The sequence below is a fragment of the Cheilinus undulatus genome, linkage group 5, assembly GCF_018320785.1.
Source record: "Cheilinus undulatus linkage group 5, ASM1832078v1, whole genome shotgun sequence".
In the NCBI taxonomy this organism is placed as follows: Eukaryota; Metazoa; Chordata; class Actinopteri; order Labriformes; family Labridae; genus Cheilinus; species Cheilinus undulatus.
The window spans coordinates 26,208,674-26,235,482 of record NC_054869.1 but is presented as its reverse complement, the minus strand read 5'-3'; the positions used below and the strand labels follow the sequence as shown (position 1 = coordinate 26,235,482).

Here is a 26,809-nt window from a genome sequence, read left to right as displayed (position 1 = left end):
CACACCAACTGTGGCATCAGCTGTAACCACCACCTCCCTGACTTTAAAGTCCTTTCTTTCCATCCTTCTTTTCCAGCCACCTTTCTTTAATAACAGTCATTCCCTGGAGTCCACTGCCCAGGTGAGAAATCCAAACAAACGTTGCCATAGTAAGCTAGCAGCAGGAGCTCAAACACACCTGGTGATGCTGGAACATCGTTTTCCTCCATTCTTTAAATCCTCCACCATCTGCCTTCCCCCCCTCCTTCGCCCTTTGTTTTGTTTTCCCTCTTCATGTACAAATGAAAGCAGAGATCAGGAACTAGATAATATTTGGGCTTGATGGCCCGTGATGATATTGACCAGACACAACTTGACACAACACAACCCATCTGTCAGTGTGCCCTCTATCCATTTGTACAGAATTAACCCCAAAACATGAATCGATGGCATGTGTCGCCCCCAAGCCTCTGACCCCACTGATGTGTCAAGAAGGATGCGCCCAAATCCTCCGATGCCACATCCCCCATTATGCTGCGCCCACACGCACACACATACTCGGTGACAGTTGGGTTAAATCCGCTCTGACGGGTCAGTCTCCTCTCACTGTCAGGCCAAGCTGTCGGGGTCACTGTTACTGTGAGAGAGAGCACATATGTCACGCCTGTGTGTCTCTATGTGTGTGTTAGGTCAACAGCAGGGTAGAGAAGGGTGTGAATTAAGCCCAGTATGTGTGAGGCCAGTGAGGCTTAAGTAACATAAAATGATGCTCTTCTTCAGTACACTAAAAGAAGTGGATGTATACCCTTTCTTTTTCAAGTGAGGCTGATAAGTGCCTCAGCTTTTGTTTAGGATGCATTAAGTCTCTCCACTTATTTTGGATGAGTGGGACCTGATAACGCTTAAAGCTCAGCTTTTTTCTTTCAACAGCAATTATTCTTAACCAAAAATGATGTCCACAAATCTCCCAAATATCCTGTTTCTACAAATATGGCACTGGATAGATTTAAGAGGATTTGTTTTGGATGAGTGCTGGCCAGTTGTTCACTTGTTGTTGGTCTTTGGTCTGTAAGAAATGTTGTTGTCATTGAAGGAGATGTGCTGAAGTGTTTTGGATGATGGGCCTCAAGGACTCTCCAAAATTTCAAAATATATTTGAAAGATTTTTCTAAAATATCCCATAAAAAGGGCACTAAAATTTCTGGAAATATTCCCCAGAGGTTTCAGTAAAACTATCATAACACCTAAACGTCCCCATAAAGGTTTCCCCCAAAAATCCCATTTAGCCTATTTCCTGATATTTTTCAAGCAAGCTCCCCAAAATTTAAAAGATTTCTCATCAAATTATAAGATTTACAAATACATTCCCCAAAAATCCCATGAAAATGACGGAAGAGTCTCCCAAACATCCAAACAAATTCCCTTAAATTTCCATGAAAATTCTCAAAAATTAAAAAAAAATCCTCCAATACCTACATAAATTCCCAGAAATTAGAAATACATATATAAGATTTCCATTAAAAAGCCTGAAATTTCCAAACATGTCAAAATTCCCATGAAAATGATGGAAAACCCTTCCAAACATCACAACAACTTCTCTAAAAATTCCATGAAAATTCTTGAGAATTTCAAAGGACACCCCCTTTCCCCCAATTCCCAAACAAATGACCAGGAATTGAAAATAGATGTCCAAAATTTCCATGAAAATGCCTGGAATTTTCAACATCCCCCAAACATCAAAAATGTCACACAAAGAAATCCTATGAAAATGCCTGAATATTACAAAAAAAATAATTTTCCAAAACTTCTATTGAATCTCTACAACAGATACAAACATATCTTTAAAAATTTCCCTGTAATTTCCATGAAAAGTCTAGAAAAGATTGTACAGCAAATTCCCCTAGTATTTCAAGCAAATTAAACTTCAGTGGACATTCTGGACGATTGTTTTTTGTTTAATCTTAGAACATTTTTTTATTATGTTGGAGGATAGCCAAAACTGCTTTCTCAATGTTCACCAGGAGGAGGACCCAAAATGACAACAAAAAGAAATTTGATTGTCTAAAAACAGATGGTCTCAGTTTCTGGTTTAATGTTTTAATGGTTTAATCTTCAAAACAGTTTGTTTTGGAAAACTATTTCTCCAGAGTACTAGTCCTAGCCTTTTAGTGAAGTGTCTTGAGATAACTGGAGTTATAAATTGGTTCCATATAAATAACGATTCATTAACAGATTAATGATTTACATGGCAATTAGCAATTGCAAAATTCAAGCCGTAAGAAAAATGATTAACCAGCAGGTGGATGACAATGGTAAATGACACAGAGTTTATGGTTTCCACTGAGAGGAGTGGTCATCATACAGTCATTACCATTATGTAGCAAAATTGATCTTAAAGGCTTTACTGAATCAAATGTTTTTGGCAATGTAGCATAAAAATAGGATTATACTGTATGCCTTCGTATTAAAGGTCTGTTATAGAGACCAGAGGAAAACTGTGTTCCTGCATATGGATTATATTGTATTCAGCAAAGTCCACAATGTGCAGTTTCTGTGCAGCTGTGCAGCTTTTTCTTGTGGAAAGAGTACTGTCATAGTGACACAAACCAGGCTTTAAACAGATACACAACAGCCTATTTTTTACCATAGGGAGTTTACAATTTTACTCATTTCCGGTGCAGTAGTAAAGGTTCAACTATCAGCCAATGGCTGATGTTGGTTGTTATGAAATATGAACCCACAGCCTGTGACAAATTTGCCTAGAGCTGCACTTCCTTAACCTGAAATGTCAGCTGGACTGTTTCATATCTGTAGCATGGGATATAGTTCACATCCATTTGGACAAAATATCACGGTCTTTGTCTGAGCCAATCAGAGTGACAAAACATTTGATGTAACAGTGGAGTAAACCACATAACATGAGCTCTTCAGGCAGAAGCTGTTGTTGACCATCAGTGGAGCCAGTTGGAAACTCAAACCCCTGACGAAGATGGTTGGAAGTTAAAAAAAAAGTTTTTTTCACCAAGAAAGGCTTTTGGTGCAGTGTTTTTCTCTTCCTTTAATTAAGAAATATCCAGTTCTGATAAAACTGCAGAGCACAGATGTGGATTTAAACTTTGCAATCTGCTTGATGGGACATGGAATCCAGATACTCTATTGTATTTGTACAGTTGGCACTATCCATGTCAGCTTTCATTGGTCTAAGAGTCTTTACAGTCAAACTGGAAGTCTATAACATTTACTTACCTGATAGAGAGATGCGCAACCAGCCTGGTGTCACTATCACCTTAAGCGTTGCACAGTAAAGCAGTTGCTTGCAATACACAATGAACTGGGGTGACATTGCAGTCACGTTAGGTTGCATGTAGTGGGCAATTTGCACATCTGTAGGACACAGCTGACTTTTAGGATTAGAATACAGGTATTAAAAAGTGCCTGTTACACCAAAATTGTACGGGTGCTTTTGTTGTTGTATTTACCTGTTTTCTTTGCTCATGTGGTCTATCTCAGGTCAAGCGAAATTTTGTGTTCATGAACTTTTCTTTATGCAGTGACTGGTTGAGAAAAGAGAAAAGTGAGAAAGAAGGGAGGGAAAAGTAAATAAAACTACTTCAGCCTCCTCTGAGCCATTCATTGGCTAACCAAGCAACACGAGGCTTACTGAGACTTTACTCATCAGGCATGTGTTGTATCAATAATCTGGACATGCACACGTGCAGTAAATATAGTCCGTGAGTCCGGGCACACAAGACCAGCACTGCTTTTAATTAGAGCAACATTTACAAACACTCCCAGCATGCTTTGCTTTTTTATTCAGCTCTCCTACACACATTCATATTCATACAGAAATTGCTTTCTTCTCAGTGCACACAGAGCCACACGCTCTTTTGATAAAACTGGATTTCCTAATCAGACTCCCTCTGTGCACTTTGTGATAAAACAACAGTCAAATCCCCACTTTCCCTCGTACTCACACACCTCACACTCACACACAAAGTTGGCTTCATACACACATTAAACACACACCAAAGAGACGCCGTAGCAGTCGTGTTTTGGTGTGTGATACGATTGACCCAGATCTTGGAGCGTGCACATCTGAAGACGCAACAAGGAAAAGGAGGGGGGAAGAGAGTGGGGGAGAAGGGGGAGGGGTTAAGTAGGGGTTGGGGGGTAGTTATGCATGTGTGAGTGAATAAGATGATGAGGGAGTGAAAGCACAGTGGGTGTAGGCCGCCAGGCTGCACAGATAGGTTTTTTTTTTTTTTCAAAGAGTGTAATTTGAAAAGCAGCAGGGGGCTGATGGGTAAAAGATGGACAGACCTCGGCATAGGTCGGAGAGAGGGAGAGAGACAGAGAGGGAGAGAACAAAAAAATGAAGAAATGATAAATAACACGAGGAAAGGCAACGGTTTTCATCAGGTACCAACGCCTCCTCTCTGTCTAGCAGACATGTCTGAGGTCTTTGGTGGGCTGGGGTCTCTAAAAACAAAGAATTCATCCAAGGGCCAGAAATTCACAGGAGCCTCCTCAACAAAACATATCCTCAAGCTGTTACGGGTTTTTTTAATTTAAAATTTCAGTCATTTTTAAAGATGAACTTTGATTTCTGCTCCTTTAACTTAGGTTTCAGAAATGCTACAAAAATGAAAAGACTTCACAGTTTAGTTATTAATTTGTTTTGACTGTTTGACAAACTGAATTAAAAATATTAAACTTTCTTTTCTTTTTTATGATCACTTCTTGGTCTTTTTGCCTTTATTAGATAGTATTGCTTGAGATCAACAGGAAATGTGGGGGAAGACATGCACCAGGGGTGGACTGAGGATGCTTGAGGGGCAGGGGTTGAAATAATCAAAGAGCACCTGCTGTATGCAGTGGAGCACCAGAGTAGTAGTTAGAAATCCTCTTTCTGTTTTTTTTTATTGTGATTATATTTATCAGACCTCTGTGATAAAAAAAACAGAGAAGAATTATGAATTATTTAACCATTTATTTGACAAAAATACACAAGTGCGGACGTCAGTGAAACTGAGCTTAATAACAAGGAGCTTGGTCAGGGTAGGAGTAGTCAGATTGCTGGGATCAGAGTGGAATTCTTTTTCTAAAAATTCTAAAATTTTAGTGCAAGGCACATGAAATCCTGCGTTGCTTTCATTTGGAGTTATTTGCAACTCCAAGCAGGCTTTCATGTGTTTGCACTGAGGAGAAGCTTCCATCTAGCTATAAGCCTAGATGAGTGGAGGGCTGCGGTGATGGTTGTCCTTCTTGAACCTTTTCCCATCAGGTTCTTGGTGACCTCTTTTATTAAGGTCCTCCTCCCCTGATTGCCCAGTCTGGCCGGGAAACCAGCTCTTGGAAGAGTGCTGGTTGTGCCAAACTCCTTCCATTTGAGAATTACGGAGGCCACTGTGCTCTTGGAAACCTTCTGTACGGCATGATTTTTGCAGCCTTCCCCATATCTGTGCCTTGCAACAATCATGTCTCTGAACTCTGCAGGCAGTTCCTTTGACCTCATGGCTTGGTTTCTGCTCTGCATTGTCAGCTGTGAAGCCTTCCTGCCCCTCAGTGCACCAAACAAGGTCAGGATCAGAATTCAAACCTGCGACCAGTGTGACAAGGACTGTAGACTCAGAGCAAGGGTGTCTTCTCTATTGCCTTAAATAAACCAGTAGCCCTTCGCTGGATTTTTTTTTGGATTAAAACATATTCACACCTAGATGGAGTTTATTCAGTCCAACAATATGAATCCACTCATAAGGAGAGTCCCACTCTCTGCACCTTCTGTCTCTTTATAGGCAAGAATTACTTCTTGGATGTTATTCTACTGTACAGCCATAAGACATGGAATGCAGTAATTGGAGAGTGGGAAGGATTACATGCAGCAAAGACCATAGGTAAAATTTAAAATTTTGGCCGTTGCAACGATGACTCAACTTCTGTCAGTGCCTGTGAGCTATCAACTGAGCATCCATTCATTGCTTCAGTCTTGTTAAAGAGTCCTTAGGCAAAATGAAAGCCTCAGATAGTTCATGAATGTTATGAGACTCTAGCTTCAGGTTTCTATATGGATTCTAATAGGTAAAATAGACTTTTATGTGTGCTGTGGCTTTTAAGCAATCAGCCCCAATAAACTTCACCACGTTTGTATCTTATAAATTAGAATGAATTTATTGGAACATCTGGGAGGAGCTATAATTGTTTTATTATTATAATAAGAAAAGTGTTGGTTGATTTGCTGTAAACCTGCTAAGATCAGGTATAACCACTTGCTTTCAGACATACACTTCGAACTCTTCTAAAAGTTTTAAGGAGAAGCTTCAGTGAGGTCCTTCTTTAGCAGTTCAGTTTGTCCCTCTGGTTGCTTCCTCCTCTTCATAAATTCAACTTCACTTCAAGCTTCTCTCTGGAAAACATCACATCCTCTACTCTTGTGAGTAACTGAAGATACATACGTCTCCCTAGGGCCTGTACTGAGAAAGCCTCAAACTCCTCGCACAGAGAGACAGAGCGCCAGGAAGAGGTGAAACTCCTCGACTTCAATAGGGACAGGAGAGATGTTTTTTAGCTCTCTCATGCACATCTCGTGTTTCTTTTATCTTATCAGGGAACTAGGAAAAAGCTTCAGCATGTAGGAAGCTTTGTTAGGTTGAAAAGGAGGCTTTTGAAATGAGGAGGGGTGAGGAGGAAGTTTTATATCTGTTCAACATGAAAGTTACAATCATTTCACTGAATCTTTATCACTGTGGAACAATAGACAAAAACCAACTGCCTGATCTGGAAGCATGACCATTCACCTTTTATTTTGATTACAGACCTGAGTCCTTGCTATCTCTTCTGCAGGTGGGTAATGGAAACACGATGAGGAAAAAGCCTAACTTTATTGCAGTGTTGCATACATACGCAACTTAATTAGCCATGTGCTTGTTGTCTGAAGCGTTAACAAACCCTTCACCACAGGACAGTAGGTGTAGTCAGATTAGGGTACTTTGAGTTTATATTAAAGGACTTACCGATTATATTTTTATCTGTCTGACATCCGCTTTTGAAACCGGCCAATGACTGGCAAATGCTGACTAATGGAAACTCAGGGCTTAAGATCATCCAAAAAAAAAAAGCCCTATTTTTAAATTGAGATGAAGCTGGTGGACTTCCTGTTGGGATTTTGGCATGGGTCCAAAAGGCTTTATTGTAGGTGGGCTCATGGTGTATATGTAGATGAAATACCATAAGCCCCAGTGTAATGGTGTGGAGGGGCTGAATATTAAAAAAAAAAAAACGTAGGTAAGCAAACCAAAAATCATACAAAGAAACACAGGGGGCGCTGTGGTCAGAAAAAGGATTTTGATGCATGGATATATTCAGTCTCAATGTTGATTATCCCTATGAAGTTTTTTAATTGACAAAAGCACAAAAAAGTTGGAATGGATTGGACTGCGCAGAAACACTGTAAAAAAGTTGTAAAATAAAAGTAGAGCACTATTGGGCTCCTGTCACGGCCCCACCATATGGTGGAAACTTAAATTTATGATAACTTTTGATCCTTATCTTGTTTAGAACGACCATAATAATTCTGGAGTCAATCAAATAAAATCCCTCTGACTAGTTTGTTAAAATGTGCAACCTGTCGAACGTCGAAAAACACCAGAATTTGACCTTTAGCTGTTGCTGTGCTCTCTGTACAAGAGACTGTTTTTCATCTCATCATGATACGTGTACCAGTTTTCATGCCTGTAGCTCTAACCCAGCCCCCTTTCTCACATTTGTGGTCCTTAAGTGTTAGATTTGCATGGTTCCAACATAATAGGATAATTTCCACTGGGGACAATTTTTTGATAGTTTGGTGGTTTTATGAGCATGTTAGAGCCCTCATATTACAATTTATCTGGCATAAGAAGAATAAACGGCTAGTTTTAATAGGGTCTTTGCTTGGAGGCTGGTGCCCAAATAAGTTGCCTTGAATGTTCTGAACAGTACCAAAAAAGTTTTCAAGAAAAAGTTAATGGTTGCATTAAAGCAGGATGTTTTGCTAGAAATGTCATTTAATCAGACAGCGCAAAGGCATCTACTGTAAAATCTGGAATATGAATCTGTTTCTAGAGGTCCACCAAAGGAAAAAAAGGCTTAAATTGTCTTTTTGCTATGATTTCCTTTGTGTTTAGCAAAGTCGGCAACATGCTGTTAATATGCAGCAGTGTGGTGCTTTTAATATGTCTTTTCATTTACGGGTACTTGAGCCTATGAGTCATCAAACCAGTGCTACTTAACAGTAACAGTATACCATTGTTCTTTAAATGAAGGAGAAAAGCTGCCAAAAAGTGGCACTGCCAGCTTGTTCTGCAAAGCAAAGTGGCTGCTGGCAATACACAATAAAGGGTTAATTTTCTAAAGTACAGGTGCAGATTGTGATGGTGACAGCTGTGCACGTCTCAGCTGTTTATTCTGGTATGTTGGCTCCACCAGTGTGTAGGACACTGCCAACGTTTTAAATGAAACAAAAAAGGAATTAAAAGTGTGTCCTATGCATCAAATTTTACTGCAAATGATAATAACGGCACTCAAAGGAAACCCCAAGCTCTCTTTGATGAGGTAAAATCACAGTATGGTATATGACTGCTTTACTCACCAAAACCCAAGGACACATTTCAGACCATCAGAGAGATGATTCAGAGATCTTTAATAAATGGCCTTAAGGATCATGAGTACTTCATCTCAACAAGCACATAAGAAACCATTAAAGAGACCAGAGAGGGTAAAAGAGATAGATGAAAGGAAATGACTGAGAGAAGAACGGAAAAGGAAGAACAGGGAGTTTTATCTGACTCTCACAGCCTCACTGATATGACAGTCTTGGCAATCCAAGCCGTTTTACCATACTACCCCCTACCAGTGACAATCTTCCTTGCTGCCTCACACACACACTCACACACACACTGTACTGCAGCCTCACAGACGATCTCCTCCCTAACACCTTCCGTCTTCCCGTACAGGATAATCCTTCCCCCGCCCCCAAATACCATCACTCAGTTAAAAGATATTTCCAAGGGTCTGAATCTTGTGCAGCTTCATGCTGCGCGCTCACACAAAAGGCAAAGGCGCTGCACACACAGCTGAGATGAGATCCACACACAAACAGTCGAAGACACTGAGACTCTCCCAATAGGCAGATGACAGCATCTGCTTCTCACAGATAATAACACTCAGCTATTCCTCCTCTGAATCGTCCTGCCTGGGAAAGATATTTATGTTTCTTAATACTGAGGCTTCACACATCATTGACAGTCTTGGTGTTGTTGCTGTTGTTTGTTCTTGCTAATGTGAGTCACAAGAAGCAATGGAAGAAGAGGGCTCGTAATGACTCATGTGAGCCTCATTGAGCAGGAAAGTCACTTAGAGCTCATTTGTGCACTTAAAAAGAGGCAAAGATACATTACGTGAGGCAGCTGAAGTCAATCAGTGTGTTTGTCGTTTACATCAACAGAGCAAGCATGTACTGCAGTCTCCAACAAGTGCTTTAAAATCCTGAGTAACAGCTTTGACACATGATGACTATCAAAGACATTGAAGATATTTATCATGTGCAGAGTTCATTTTAAGTGAGACAAGAGAAGACATATCTTAAAAAAGTTTGAAAAGTGACAGTAGAGAGCTTTTATTTTCATTGAATGTGGATTCACTTGAATTCACTTTTACAGACCCTTTGTTTGGAATGCTTTTTTTTTTTTTTGTTTCTCCCACTTATTTGAGCTAATTAGGACCTGATAGGTTTAAAATCTAAACTTTGTCTTTGAACAGGAATTTGTTTTCATCAAAAAATATGTTACCAAACCTCTTGACGGTCCTGTTTCGGCAAAAAATACTGGATAAGTCTTAGAGCAGTGGTTCTCCAGGGATGGGTTGGGTTGTGGAGCCCTTTTCAGTGGGTCACAAATGTCTTCCTGGAAGCAAAAACTGCTCCTTAAAGTCCATGAAACTCCATTTTTAGGATGCTTATTTTGTACCTATCTCTTTTTTCACATTTATGGAATGTATGAGATCCAAACTGTACTATTTTATTTAATAAATAAAATAAGTTAAAAAATATGAGAAATTTGGGTCACAAGTTGATGGGGGTCCAAATGAGGACCATGGTCTTAGAGCATGTTTTGACTGTGTGTCAGCTGAAAGTGTTGACGTGCTTCTCTTACAAATTTCAGCATTGATTTCACAGAGAAATAACTAGACTACAAGTATTTGCAAATTTGACATTTTAGAAAAGATTAAGGGGAGTTTTTTAAAAAAAGAAAGATTTTTATCTCCAAGAAAATCCTTAAATAGTAGCAAAGCAGGTGATCTAGTCACAAGGCGCTTGTCAAGCTCTGAGGTGTTCCTTTTTTCTAGACCTGAGCGTCTCATTTCCATGTCATCAAGATTAAAAGTTCATTCTGTCAAAAATATTTCAGGGCAGAAAGGTAAGCTTGTGTTTTATTTATGAGCAGCTGAGAGGCTGCTGCAGGGCATCCCCATTAGCGAGGGTTTGGGGGGTTTGTTAGCGGAGCCACATAAACAGGGATGGATTCAAACAACTCAAAGAGACAGAGCAGGGCACGGGTTGTGGAGACAGAGAGGAAAGGAGAGGGTGAGAGAGGACAAGGAAAGGTGAGAGGAAGGGTAGGAGGAGATGGAGGAGACAGAAGAAGGTCATGAGGTGAGCTGGAAGCGAAGCGAGTTGACAGCGGGGAGTATACCAGCCTACAGTGGAGTCACAAGGGACTCATGCAGCCACTTAACACAAGGCGTGTGTCTGACTGTGCAACACACACATCCACACACACTGAAAAACCTCCCAAAAGGCCTCCTTTTGTCTCTATGCTTTAACACACACATAAACCCCACACTATCCACAGCTTACACTTTATAATTAATATCAAAATGACGACTAAGGGTGCTGCTAATGTGGTTTTGCAGGCTTTCCATTCAGGGTTGTATTACATAACACAGAGTTTATATGAAAAAGCATCAGTATAAAAAAATGTAGGGGGTAAGAAATCTGCTTTACTGATAGATCAGTATCTGATCTGTTATTTTTGTCCCCATCAGACTCTCAATGTTATCCAAATCAAGGGAAAGTGTAGGTTAAAAATATGCTTTGTTGGATTAAATAATTGCTTAAATGGTGATAACAGAAAACCAGGCAAGGATGCTTTCATAGCCTATTTGTTTGATTTTGTAGTTCAAACCATTTTATTAGAAATAGAAAATAAAGCATAGTAACTATTAGATGTCTATGTTTTATAAACACCAGAGAGAATCCACTAAACCCTGACTAATGTTCAGCGCTGAAAGTGACTAACAAAGCATCCTGCTCAAGACATGAACGAGGCATGGCACTTTTTAACAGCTTTTCTTACTCATTATTAGAAATTCAAAGATGAAACACCAAGATTTATTTAAAAATATATTAATTTTTGAAAGCTGGTGATCCATTATGCCAAAATAACTACAGACAGATTTCCAAACTCTCCATTTTCACTAAAGCACTGGAAGGGCTGATCTATAACCAGTTAAAGGGATTTCTGTTACAAAAATGTATTTTAGATGAGTTATAACTTCAGAAAGAAAAATACATAGTGCAGTCACTGCAGCTACAAAGGTTGTATATGATATCATGAATGCCTTTGACTCTAAAGAACATAGTGTTGCACTTTTTCTAGATTTATCTAAGGCCTTCGATGCCGTTAACCACTCCTGTTAAAGAAGTTGGCTGATATCTCCAACAGTAAAATGGTTCGCAAATGATTTAAGCGGTAAAAAGCAAAGTGTTAAAGTTCAAGTTTTTTAAAATGTTCAAAATGGTGTCCCACAAGGGTTCATATTTTGCCAGATTTCATTCATTATCCATATAAATAATTTGTGTATAAATGTTACTGATGCAATGTTTCATTTTTATGCAGACGATATAGTGATATAGTGAAAAAATTCTACAGGAGGCCTTTGATGCTGTCCAGAGAAATTTCTGTTACTTAAGACTCGTACTTAATGACAACAAGACCAAAATGATGCACTTCTCAAGGTCTAAGTCAAAAGTTCATGACAAAGAAACTGCAAGGAAGAAACTCATACAAGCAATGATTTTGTCTGTAATTGATCATGTTGATATTTTTTACATGCTTGCTACATCCTCTCTGAAAACATTGGACTCAGTGTACCATGCTGCCTTGCAGTTTGTCTCTGGACTGGTTTCGCATCCATCATTGTGTTTTGTAGGAAGGATAGAGAATTGGAATATTTTTCTTTACAAGGCTATTTTTACATGATTTGCCTTCATATTTCTGTTCTCTACTGACTCCTGAAACTGTTGAGTTTCGCTCTCATGGATTCATCATGTATGAGATTCCTCAAACTCACTCTGTTTTTGGTTAAAGAGCTTTTAATGTTTTTCCTCTCTCATCTTTGTCAGAGCTACAGGTTCATCTTAAGTCTGAGGGTTTGATTAGTTTAGGAGATTTTAAAGTCAGAGTTAGGGAACATTTGACCAGTGTATGCACATGTTTTCCTACTGAAAGCTGTTTTTTTCTATCATGTGTGAAATGGCATGATGCCGACTTGGCCAGGACTCCCTTATAAAAGATTTTTGTGTGTAGAGAATAATCATGGTCCATCACAAATAAGCAGCACAAAATATGAATGAGTCACAGCAGAACAGTTTCCAGTAGCAGCTCCCATATCATCATGTTGCAATTGCTCATATAACATTGAGTATTTTCATGGCAATAAACAAGTGGTGTCTGTCACAGTGCCTCCATCATGGCAGCCACTATAACAAGCCACATCCCATTACAATTAAAAAATGAAGAATTGAAACCTGTTGATAATCTTTGAGGTCATTTAAGACTTTAACTAAAGTATGTACAACATATAAGCAGTGTTTTTAATGAATATAGACAATTCAGTGCAAAAATTCTTCCTACTGTACCTTCAAGTTTGTGAATGTAGCTCTGAAAGACAACTCAGCCTGGTATTAGATCTGCAATTTTAGATTGTGATACTTCATCACAAGATCCAGGACATACTGTGAAACACAAGGAAAAAATACAGCTCTCAACAAAGTAATTTCACAAACCCTAAAATCTGAAGGAGCTTTCACAAAACCAAAAACCCATTCTTTGTTGCTTGAGTGATTAGGACAGGTCACAGCTTGCACTGATATACAGTCAGACTGACTTTAACTGCGGTGAGTGCACGTTTAATCTGAAGAAGAAATACTCTGAGGATCATTTGAGATCAGCAGGTCAAACAGTGAGCAATTTTTAGATTATAAAAATGATCCACTGAGCTTCAAAAGGAATGTTAATTGTGCTCTGTATTTGGTTTGACACACTGATTGGTTAGAGAGTTATAATTATGGTTGTCACCTGGAGCTTTGCAAGACCACACAATCAGGGATGACAGAGTGAGGCTGTAATCAGAGACTGTGTCTTCAGTGGTTTAGGAAACATTTATTTATAAGTCTATATGCTTTTATTATTTCAAAGGGAACACAATTTAGAGTCTATTTTGGTTAGACTCGGTAGAATATCTTTAAACCTCAACAGCAATTAAAGCAACATTATGTTGGAATTTGGTGTGGCATGCTTTGGTTCCACCTGAAGGTCTCCGCCTCTTTAAGTTCTCTTAAAATGGCAAATAAAGTTGATTTAATATGATGAACAGTGAGTTGGAAAGTAACTCAAGTACTTTTACTTGAGTATAATACTTTTTCCACCTCTGTTGACTACACAGTAGCACACAGAGAGAATGATTTCACATCACATCCCAAAACAGCTGTTGTAAAAACTGGAGTGTTGATATTTCAGGGTAAAACATTTCAGAGTTGATTTTAACTCCATCCTGAGTGAACTAATCTTCAGTGTTCGAGTTAATTGTCAGTAATGATCCACCAACGTTAGTTTGACTCTGTTGAGTCAACTGATCTAAGCTCTGTCCAGCAGGATTTCAAATCTGAGGGGATAAGTGGGTGTAGTTTCCCATCATGCCTTTGGGTGTTTAGTTGTATTTTGATGTTGCCTTTTGTACACTGACCCCTGCTATGGTGCTTTTGCTCATGTTTTGGTTGCATTGCAGTTGTTTTGTTGTAAGACACATTTGCACCATGAGTGAAGTTCCACTGAGTTTGTGCCACCACCTGTGACTTTAGGTGTTCCTACAAGATGCACAGAGCATATTCTTCATCATAATGCATTGTCTTGCTATGAGGGTGACTCTCTGCTTTGTTCTTGCCAGAGGAGACCCACCTTGCCATGAATTTTCAGAGTCACTGCATCTCTATTATATTTTTAAATATAAAACACTTTAAACGTATAGTTTAACTAAATGAAGTATGGACCAACATAGGCATTATCAAAGCGTTACATTTAAATGTATAAAACTTTTATCAAAACTGCCAATTTTGCTGTGTATTTAACATTTTTATATAGGTGTGATTTTACCTGAACAGCCTGGTTGGAGATCTATTCTCTTGTTATTCTTGCCAATAAGGACAGATCAAATTGACTGTAAAGTAAACTTTAAATTTAATACTTTTTACTTTTACTTGAGTATATTTATGGACCAGTAGTTTTACTTTTACTTAAGCACATTTAACCAAAATAACTGTACTTTTACTCGAGTACAAATAGTCATGCACTTTTTCCACCTCTAATAAACAGACATCAGCACCACCGAGGAAAGAAGAGGGGAGGAAGGGAAAAGGCGTGGAGAATCTACCCTAAAAGTCATGCATTACACCTTTAATATTAGCCTACAGTTGCCTAAAAGTAGCTTGTTAGCACTGTTAATGTCAGCATGCAGACAACAATATTTACCTTAAATGGCTCCTGTGCCTAACTTAAAGACTTGCTTCCTCGTCAATCCATATATTTAATCAAACACATATGTCCCAGAGAGGATTTTGGATTTTGTTTGTTTTTATATCTGCCTGAGTAAATAATGATGCCTCACTCCAGAGTAAAAAAACAAACTTTTGGGACATAAAATTCAGCCTTTCAATTGTCACCTGTGATTTGGAGAGGAGCCAAAGGAAACCGAACAGCCTTCAGCTCTTTCATAATAAAACACGAGACGGTGGCCTTGAAGAGTTTTGTTTTCTTCAAAGCCTTTAGAAACATCTAAAGGGATAACTTATTATTATTAATAATACCCTATATTAATATTACAGTTATTAATCCTACCTATCTTTTAAAAAACACAGAGGGAGTTCATTTTATGAGTCACTCTTTCTTTGCATTGAATCCTTGTGCAAGTTATATATATCACTGCATTATTCAGTTTTTTATTTTTTATTTTTAGAGCAATCTCACGCTGTTTTTTCAGGATTATTAAGTCTTAATAATATTTTGTTTATTTAAAAACTCTCTTTACATCATTCTGTTCATCTGCACTGTAATGATCATCCAGCACAACCAAAACACCTCCAAAACCTAACACTAATGAACATCCAAACATCCGCAATCAGCACTGGGTGGCAAGTGTTGCAGCATCAGTGACGACAGTGTCACTAAGAGAGGGGATGGCACAGAAGGTCCTGAAGGTGCAATTAGACCTCTGCCACAGGAACAACATTAAACAGGGCGTCTCTTCTGATCCAGAGCTTTGTGTACTAATTAATAACTAAGTCACATCAGAGCCACTTCAGCACCACAACAGCAGCAACAATAGCAGGAAAATTCAAAAGAACAAGAGGAATGGTTTAGCTTTCTGTTTACTGTAATCCCTTTGTAAAATATAGCTGCACCAATACTTACCATGTGTAAGACAATGAGATATCCCAAAGAGTTAGTTTCTCAGTTGAAACTCAAAATGAAGACACTTTTCTCAGTTTTAACAACTAGTAATAGGTCATATTTCCCCCAGACAGGGGTTATTTATTTCCATGGATACTTTTTGAACTTTGCTGCCTCTAATTACAGTCCAAACAGAATAACATGAATGTTTTTGTGCTCCTGTGATTTATGGTAGGTGTTTTAAGAAAAAAAAAAAGTTTGGGATCCACTGTTTCATTTCACTATGACATGCTGCTGTCACAAAAATGCTGTCCCATACCTTTGAGTACCTGGAAGAAGAGTTTTGGCCTAAACTCACATTTTCCCCATCTTTAATGTTGATGGATGTTCAGTTGGCGTGTTGAAATAACTTAGTAATCTTTGTCTCTGTATGTAAACACCCTCAGGAGGGACTTTTCATCAGATTTAGATCCTTGTATTCAGGACCATTATCTCTGATTCAAAAACAAAATGTGCAGACACTGATCAAACAACATCTATATAACATTCCCCGTGAGGCACTGTGGTGAAGCAGCTGATCATCTAACACATGAGTATTTGTGCCTTGATCTGGAGCACAGCAGGATGTTTAAGAGGAAGACAGCTTTTACTCTTCACTGTAAGTCAGAATCAGCTTCATGTTAGTGTGTTCGGAGCGCTGTTATATCACTGGTATTTTAAACAATTCATTCTGTAATAGAAAGTCATACAGTGCCATCAGCTAAGAAAAATTACTGTTGTATAGCTAAAGTTCATCTTTATTTTGTTGCAAACCACTGACCCCTGTGACTTCATTAGAAACACTTTTGAACAGCTGGTGGACATGAGAAACATTTGAACTGATTTCAGGGTGTCAAAAAAATGTAATAAAGATCAACACATCAGTATTATTTTGATAAAATATTGCTGTGCAGAACAATGCAACATTATGCTGTATCTTTTTCCTTCTCAACCCTACTGACCCTGAGGCTGGGAATAGTCTTAACAACATTATGGCAAATTAAGCAGTTTTGGTAGTTTCAGTAGGATTCAGTCAAGCAGATACAACAGGAAAAAGCTGCAAAGACATCTAACTTTGAGCTGTGGGGTCGTGACACAATAAAAAAGGGTCACAGGATGCTTGCCAAAAATACCAAGAGAAATTTAAAATGATTTAAAGCAGTATGTTTATCTTTATATAAATTAATATAAATGAAAACAGGAAGAGTCATACAGCAGCATTCAGACATTTTCAGTTCAACTCGTCCTCTTTACTGTAAAAATGGGGTGTTGGTGCTCCATGGGGAGATCCCAATCCTTGTAACAGCATTAATTTTCAATGTTCCTTGTCTGCTTTAGTTTTAGATTAATATTTTAGTGTCTTTTTCTCACAGTCACATCACAGCCCTATACCCAGGGATGAATCCAGCACTGCATGGACAGGGACTCCATCAGAGTGGAAACATGGTTCTGGTATTAAAAACAAAAACAAATCAGATGGCTGTGACTCTCAGTTTTGGCCATTCCACTATTTTTCTTTATAAGGGAAGCTTTTTTCTTAAAATTTCTAAAGTCGTATTTCAGCTTTGCGTGGAAAGACCTATCTTCAATACTGTGGTGGTTAAAACTTAAAATGCTGTTTTAACAGAGCAAAGCTCAGGCTTTATAATACACTGTATGCTGTGTTGTTTATTTCAAGTGGTATTATTAAAAGTTATTTAAAATGGGCTTTCACTGAAACCTATGAAGATGTTATTCATGAAAAATATGACCTAACATGTAGGCCTGTATGTTTTTCTCTCCAGTATTTTCAGATTTGTTCTAAAGCAGTGGTTCCCAAACTTTTCACAGCCCGTACCCCTTTAGACATTTGACCTCCAGCCATGTACCCCCTACTCTCACACACTTATAGCAGCTAGAAAAAGAAATGTGTCCGTAAGCCTGCTGCCACCCCCACCTCCCACATTTAGCATGCATAATACACAAATAAAATCTCCTAAAGTGAATTATTTCTCACAGAATAGACTGTCTGACTGAACATATGTTACTATAAGAATCTCGGACAATTCAGGACAGATTTCCTTCTCCAAGATGCCTCACGAATCAAGCCTCCAGCCTCTCTGCCAACACTTCAAGCCTTTATCACAGCTCACAATACAAACATTGTTCAGTTTGAACTTAAACTACTGAAACAACTGGTTGAAACCTGACAGATATTCAAGGGTCGGCATACATAATAAATAATAAAAAATAATATTCAAATTAAATCAGAAAAATAAAAATAAGAGTGAATAATTGTTATATAATTTAACATCTTTTTTGTTTTCAAATCACATTTTTACATTTATTTTTCGCATACCCCCTAAGTCACTTTGCATGCCCCTGGGGGTACAAGTACCCCAGTTTGGGAATCACTTCTAATGTATTGCTTCAGGCAGAGTGCCCAAATGTAGACAAATTAATCGTTTATCTAAGCTTTAAGGACACACTCCTCACAGTTTTATTATCTTTTCACATTTGAACCATTTGCTAACATTGTTGGTAGTTTTTAATGTGCTTATGATCAGTTCAGTAATTAATTTATCAGGATTTTGCATCTCAGTAACTTGCTAATATTTAGATGTGGTCATAAAATGTGCTCCAGAGTTAACTAAGAAACTGCTTTGACAGAAGCAGCTAAAGAAAAGACTGAAACAGTTATAGAACTGATGATTTAAATTATATAAAATGAATACGTGATTTTTGCAATAAACTTTGGTGAACTTTGGATTTTATACCTGGCAACCAGGGAAGGAAAGTAGCTACTTACTCTTACTCAAATGACTGTAATTGAGTAGTTTTTCTAGGCACTTGTTCTTTTTTTGAGTACATTTTAAAATGAGTAATTTTACTTTTACTTGGCAAAGTATTAACTAGAATAAATGTAGTTTTACTTGAGTATGATCCTGTTGTATTTGTCTATCTCCGTTGACTACAGAGTAGTACATAGCGAGATGGTTACACATCACAGTCCCTATGTGTAACTTCAGGTGTCCCTGACAAATGCACAGAGCATATTCTTCATCAGTATGCATTGCTTTGCAATGAGGTTGATTCTACGTTTTCTTGCCAGGAGACCCACCTCGCCACCAATTTTCAATACTGTAGTACTGTTATACTGTACGATATCTAACACTTCAAAAGTGTAGTTTAACTGTATGCTGTATGGACCAATATAGACCGTATTAAAGTGTTAAATCTAACTGTATATAATTTTCTTAAAACTGCCAGTTTTGTTGTGTAATTTAGTTTATTATAGAGATATGCTGTTACCTTAACAACCTGGTTAAAGATCTATTCTGTTGTTGTTCATGCCAATAAGGAAATATAATATTTTACTGTACAACTCCTCAGTAGCTACTCAGTACTGAAAGTAAACACATATAAGATACTTTTCACTTTTACTTCACATCAGGAATGATCCATTGCAAGTCATATAAATTAATTTGTCTCGCACACTTGTAGAGAAGGCTTTGAGTGTCAAAGTTAATTGACTTTATTTTCTGTCTATGTAACTCAATCAGATATGTGCCAGAGAGAACATGCAAGATATACAGTGCTTAACAAATTTATTAGACCACCTGTCATATTTGTCTCAGAGACCATCCAGCATCATGAAGTGCTTTAATACGGACTCTTTCATTTTCAGTGAGCTCTCCACGTTTTACCATTTTGAACAGGAATGAGGAATTTCAAACTGAATTCACCTTCTTATACCCAAATTTGAGCCGGCTCACTGGACTTCTCTGAGAAGTCAGAAATTAATCAAGCATAACATTCAAGCACTAAAACTCATTTTTCTGTTCAGGAATGCAAGTCAATAACAGTAATTTGACATATTAATCAAGAAATAATAATGTGCTTTACTATTTTTTAAGGGTTTTTTTTTGTAAATCTGTAAATTTGAAAATTCATGGATAACAATAATAATTACATTTTAGCATTAAAAATATCATTTGAGTTAAAGAGCTTCTACATATTGGTGTATTAACCATTGCAGAAACATAAAAAATGATTTTGGTAATTACCAATGCTGTTCATTCAGGGCAGCTGTGGCATAAACCTTACTTTGGGTGGTGGTCTAACAAATTTGTTAAGCACTGTATATCACTTATTCTAGAGAAAGGGAACAAAAAGGTTCCAAACTTGACTTTATACTTTTGTTTTACTGTAATAATTTGATGCGGAGATTTTGTGTAGGTTGAGATCTTAAATAGCAGTTCTATGAAGGAACAAATTTTTAATTGTTATTTTATTAATACTATGTCAGTTTTCAGTTATTTAAAACTTATATTCAGTAATTATATTTAGAAATGAAGAGCATTATTTTCAGTTTTTAATTTTTACCTCATCTGAAGTATCTCATCACAAAATTTTATTATTTGCACTTTATCTTTAGTACTGCCATATTAAACTAATCTTTTTTAAAAATAAATTGGTTACTGTTGCATTTGGATAAGCTGATATTTTAACAAATAAACAGAATAAAATGAACAGAGGATATTTCATTTTTTATAAAATGAACAAAACCAACGTACAATGGGGCTGACAAACATCTGACAGAGTTGATGAACATAAAGTTTACAACTGAGATTTAAAAGTAATGTCTTAAACTAGCTTTTTAACACAACTATTTCTTTTAATTGACTATAGATAAAAGAATCAATACAAAAATGACCTATGAAACAAAGCTTTCTGCATTTTTTTATTTTTATATTGTTTATTCTGTATTTATTGGACACTCTGTTGTGACTCTTGCAAAGGTATTTATTCAACAATTGGCTCCACAGCAAAGCAAAAGCAAGAAATGTATGGATATGCTGCATGTCTACTCTGTGCCTTTGCACATCATAGAATTTTGGCCACATTATTTTTTCCGGTACACCTTTGCAACCCACTGGAAACTGCTTTGTGGCCCACTTTTGGTCCCAACCCATCAGTTTAGAACCCCTAATTTAAACAGATCCTCATTTTACTTGTCATAAATTCCATCTTGTTCATAATGATTAATATCCTTGCCTGTATTTCTAACTAAAGTCCAGTATTCCAGAAGGAAGTAAACACTAACCATTATTGTGTGTTTGCAGGTTGTCTAAGTGAAGGGCTCCCTCCTGAGGCCGCCTGCTGACAGAAGGAAGAATCTTTCCGTGTATGACCAGGAGCCTCATGAGCGTGTGCACATAACCTCCACCCACCTCTGTGTGCGTGTGCGTGAAGCACCATGCTGTGGACAGTGCTGCTGGCGTTGTTGGTGCTTCTGCTGCTGCAGACTCAGCTGTCTGTGTGCTTAAGAGAATTACGCAGTGGGGGCTCCAGCCCGCCTGCCCACTCCTCTTCATCCTCCTCGTCCACCTCTTACAATGCCACCCAGCAGCGACTCCCTGGAGCTATCATCATCGGGGTAAGGAAAGGGGGAACCAGGGCCTTGCTGGAGATGCTCAACCTGCATCCAGATGTGGAAGTGGCAAAAGCTGAGGTAAATGAAATAATAACAAAATTATTTAATAGTATTTTAAAGATGAAAACTGGGAATTACTCCTACTTGTTTTGAGGTACTTTTGTATGGTGTATCATCGCTGTCAAAGGTCAGTATGCATAACTTTGACACTTTGTATCTGTGTTTGAAAACTTTGTGTGCAAATAAATGCGTTGTACCCAAAAAAAATGGTTTTGTGTATATATGTGTCAGCAAATTATTAGTGTTTTTATGTGAGTATGATCTAAAAGCTACAACTTAAAGCAGTCACGAATACAAATCTGATTTTTACGCATACGAACTTGAGTCCTCAGGTACGAGGCGAAAAGTGTTCAAATGACATCACCGGGGTCACAGGCAGGTCATGGGGAGACTAATCGAGCCCTGATTCCGATGATCGCACATGCGCAATGATGGCTGACAACGCGGATGCTGCTGCTGCTAGCTCCGACTCGGCATCACAGGTAAAGTAAACAACGTGATATTTTATTGACATTTTCGTTTTATTTTGATGACACTTCATAATAATATAGATTTTTTTTAAAACAAGTTGTAGCATCAGCCCACTAGGTCGCAATCTAAAGTTTTCTCATATGTAAAACAAGCGGTCAAGCCCTCGGTGTGAAAGCAGGAGGATCGTAAACATCACCCACCCCCTGGCGCTTAACGCTGAACAGTATATGCAACAAAAAACATTTAGTCTTGCCAGGAAAAAAATATATTGCCACCGTATGTTAAGCATTTTCGGTCAGTAATATCGACAGCTGAGCCCTGTGCAAAAGTTCTGATCCTGCCGCTTTTACACCGAGGGCTTGACCGCTCATTTTACATGAGAAAACTTTAGCTTGTGACTTAGTGGGCTGATGCTACAACTTGTATGTGTTTGAAAAATCTATATTATTATGAAGTGTCATCAAAATAAAACGAAAATGTCAATAAAATATCACGTTGTTTACTTTACCTGTGATGCCGAGTCGGAGCTTGTAGCAGCAGCATCCTCGTTGTCAGCCATCATTGCGCATGTGCGATCATCGGAATCGGGGCTCGATTAGTCTCCCTATGACCTGCCTGTGACCCCGGTGACGTCATTTGAACGCTTTTTCGCCTCGTACCCAAGGACTTCGTACGCGTAGAAATCAGATTCATATTCATGACTGCTTGAAGTCGTAGTTTTTAGATTCATACTCACATAAAAACACTCGTAATTTGCTGACACATATATACACAAAACCATTTTTTGGGGGGTACAAAGCATTTATTTACACACAAAGTTTTCAAACACGGATACAAAGTGTCAAAGTTATGCATACAGACTTTTGACAACGATGGTACACCATACTTTTGCTACTGCATATCCATCCAACTTTATACCTGCTCCAATTTATCAAAGAGTAAAAGAATCTACATTTTCCTCAAATACATTTACTTTATAGTAACATTTTATGTTTAGAAAAGGTGACCATTTTATAGTATACAACAGACTCTTTTTGAAAGTACTGATGAATTTACTGTGTTGCATCACTTGTTACACCTTTGTCATGTGTGGAACAAGGCAGATGCCAATAAAAAATTGATTTGCAAAATCTTTCCCTTGGATCTAAAATGGGCAGATTTTAAGACAGGTTTACAGCAGTTTAAAAAGTTTAAGTTCATCCTATATGGGTCTTTAATTTTTGATTCCACGTTTGCGTTGTCAAATATTTCCAGCCAAATTTACAGAGGCGGAAAGAAGTCTGAAGGTTTTTCACACTTAAAAACTGACATTTTATGTGAGCATCCTAAATTTATCTTCATTGACGGTATCTTCTGCTGCTCCATCAGGTGCACTTCTTCAACGTGGAGGAGCACTATCGCCGAGGTCTGGCCTGGTACCGAGCCCAGATGCCCTTCACCCTCCCTGGTCAGCTGACAGTGGAGAAAACCCCTGGTTACTTTGCGGCCCCTCAGGTTCCTGTGCGGGTCTGGAATATGAATCCTGCTGTCCGCTTGTTGCTCATCGTCCGGGATCCTGCGGAAAGGCTGGTGTCAGACTACACCCAGGTCCTCCACAACCGCCTGGCCCGCCAGAAACCCTACCAGCCACTAGAAGAGCTCCTGCTTCTAAAAGGCCACATTGACCCAAGGTACAAGGCACTACAGAGGAGTCTATACCACCAGCACCTGGCCCGCTGGCTGGATGTCTTCCCTAGGGAGCAGATCCATGTAGTGGACGGTGACGCGCTGATTCGGGATCCCTTCCCTGAGCTGAAGAAGGCAGAAAAGTTCCTAGACCTGCCACCAAGGATAAGTCCAAACAACTTCTACTACAATACCACCAAGGGCTTCTACTGTCTCCTTTCATCCGGACATGACAAGTGCTTGGATGAGTCTAAAGGCAGGCCACATGCCCCGCTCAGCATCCAGGCCTTCAAAAAACTTTGTCGTTACTTCAGGAAGCCCAACAAGTTGTTCTTTGAGATGGTGGGGAGGTCGTTTTCCTGGTGCTGATAAAAGGGTGACAAAGAAGATCAAATACTGAAAAATGACCAGGAACACTGAGAGAAACTGTCTTTGTTAGGTTTTGTGAGTAGATGAGTGGAAGGGTTTTAGGTTTGGTTAAAAATGTTGTAGTTGAAACCTACTCAGGTTAAGTGTGGCTTATAAAAGCAGCACATGGAGAACTCAAACTGCTTGATCACACAAACCTTTACCGTGATGCCTCATTGGATAGACTGTCATGACGAAGCTTCAACAACTGTGCCATACACAATTTTAAAGATGATAACATTACTAATTGCCTGTTAGTGCTTATTTTTGAAGTTGATTCAAGAAATCATGCAGACTCTGAGGTCCTGCAGACGTGAATAAAGATGGTTGAATTCAATAATTGTTGCACTATGAACTCTAACTGCAAAAAAGTCAATCGACCGTTTTGAAACAGAATCTTGCTTTTATTTCTCTCTTTGTGTGTTTTAGTTGTTATAATTTATGTGTAGTTTCTCTGTTATTCTTTTGGATGACATTTTATAAGCTCTTTTGTATGTAACCATACTGAAAACTTGCTTCTCTTTACTTTGAAGGATAGTGTAGTGCTATGACTAGTTTGTGTTTTTTAAGACGTCTTTTAATAAACATGTTCAGCCTCAGTGTCTCCTGCCTGGTGCCAGACTGCATTTGATGAAGGTTTTCAGAGGGTAAAAACATCAAACGTTTATAGACACACAGTCACTGACAGGTAAAGGCTCCTCTTCTTCCTCTCAGTAAATGAAGATGTTCTCTGTCAGAGTCCATCTTACATGTTCTTTACATGGACGATCAAAGGAGGCCTGCATTTTCTTTCATCATGAAGTTATTCCTGTCAAGGACTTACCTCCAGTTTCACCACCACACTGTAACAAATCACACCTGAAGGGTTGATGTGTTTGAATTCAGACTTTATTCAAAGCCAGAAATGATTTCATGCTGTTATTCAGTTCATCTGGAGAACGAGACGAGACTGGCATGTCATAACATCTGTGTTGAAAACGTGAGATTAAAAGATAAGTGGCTGCTTAAGCTTTAAAAAACAACAAAATTAGAACTGATGCTACAGCAAACCCTGACATCTATGTGTGACTGAATTTTTATTTAGACCAGAATTGTCCTGCCCCCCTAACACTACAATTATATCAAATCACAAGCAGTCTGTTGATGTCACTGTCTTCACTGAAAAGTTACAGCCTGTTAAATGTTGTGTTTTTTGTTCATTATGAGGTTAATTTGCAGATTCTGTCAGCTACTGTGGCCTATTGGTCATTGATAGTATCACAGAAAGAAAAAGAAGAAAGAAAAAGACTGTGGCTTTGTCTCTCTCGAAGCAATAACAGTTCAATCACAATCCAATGTTAACGTTGTGATACATTGTGATGATAGACACATTCTATTCCTGCCAAGTCTATCATACTAAAAGTCTCTAATTCTAGTCATATTTAAAGGCATTTATTTTGAAGAGCAACATCAGGAAATGGAGTGTTCTCAGCAATGTGATATAAGGAATACCTGAAGAGTTAGATATAGAGAGAGAAAATGAAACTGAAACTTCTTAGCTCTAGACTGTCTGTCTAGACTGTTTCTCTGGTGGCTTAAAAAAAGAGTTGTATCATAGCAGCACAGTGGTTCTCAAACTGGAGTCCAGGGTTTTATCACATTGATAAAACATGTTAACTGCCATTCTCGTTTACCTTTTGTCTGAAAAAATCTTTTGTTTTGTCTTTAAACTCTGCATGCTTTATTATAAGATGATGCTTTAGCTTGGCGGGCTTCATGGCTTCATTTGCAAACACAGACGCACACCACATTTTTGTCTCCCATCGCTGTTCTCAATAAAACCAAACTCAAGATAGCTCTCATTATCAAATTCCTCAGTTTAGCTGGTTTGGGCATAGCATCACCGCTGTTGCTAGCTGGACCTGCACACCAAATGCATCCTGAGCAAAGTGACTGATGTGAGTGATAGATTTATGTGATATCCTATAATCATATCTGAGTTTTTATTGGCCCAAAGCTGACTTATGTGGGAGTCATTGGTTTAATATGGTTGTTTTATGGCACTGTGGTCCCTACATGTATTTATTTGCTTTTCAATGACATGTTTTAGAATCCCGAAAAGACAATTCCTCCATCCAGGTTTAAGCTTTCTTTCTTTTCTTTTTTTTTCTTTTTTTTCAAAATTTGAGAAGGCGCAGCATTTGCTGATTCAACCGACACACCCACAGCCACTGAGCAAATATTATTGTCATATCATTTGTCAGCTTAATTTCATACATTTAGAGATGTTTTAATGACTGAAATTTGGCCTGGTGGTTCATAACACAGTGGCCTGTCATACAGAAAATCTAAAAGACAGATATTTTTATATGTAAAATTCTGCCATAAAGGGGGTCTCATTAAGAGGACAAGTAAAAGTGATGCGAATTCTCTTTTTAGTGATCCAGGTAAGCCGGCTTAGCTCAGTAAGAGGAGCCAACAATCCCGGCCTTACTATTTATTTACTTCCTCTTTGGTTTCATTAAATTAGCTAATTTTAGCAATAATTTAACATTGGATTGATGAATTAGTGAAAATATTGTGTAATTAATTCCTGAAATAGCACATATCCCCAAAGCATCTCGAGGACCAGATGACACCCTTTCAGCTGGCTGGTCTGTATGACACTCCTGGTAAAAAGCATTTATGTCACACCTTAAAGCATGAGTGTGTGGTATGTCTGTGGTAGAGTGGTGTGGAGATAAGGTCAAATAATAAATCAACAGGAAGAAAAAAAAGTCTCTCAAATGGTATACAGATCCCATTGTTCACACATACAGTACTTTTAACCGGTGGATGACTGAATGTATAGCTGATGGGAGAAATGTGTTGTGGTCCACTATAGGTAGGCAGCACTAAACATGAATGAGAATGAGATGCAGACACAGAACTGCAGCTTTCAGTGCTATTTCCCCCTTTATAGTGTAGCAGTCTTTGACATAACATCAAGAATTTCCTTGGCAAAAAGAAAGTGTAATAATGGCTCTGCCATGGT

The 26,809-nt window shown here is 38.3% G+C and overlaps 1 protein-coding gene across 1 annotated transcript in view; it reads left to right on the top strand.

Annotated features, from left to right (window-relative positions):
- Window positions 1-24,386, top strand: part of hs3st1l2 (heparan sulfate (glucosamine) 3-O-sulfotransferase 1-like 2) — a 47,190-nt gene extending 22,804 nt beyond the window's left edge. Inside the window, exons 5-6 of the mRNA XM_041788057.1 lie at window positions 20,882-21,270; window positions 23,092-24,386. Coding sequence (XP_041643991.1) covers window positions 21,016-21,270; window positions 23,092-23,757 — 921 coding nt within the window. The 5' untranslated portion in view covers window positions 20,882-21,015 and the 3' untranslated portion in view covers window positions 23,758-24,386. The remainder of the gene's footprint in view (window positions 1-20,881; window positions 21,271-23,091) is intronic.
- The last annotated feature ends 2,423 nt before the right edge of the window (window positions 24,387-26,809 follow it).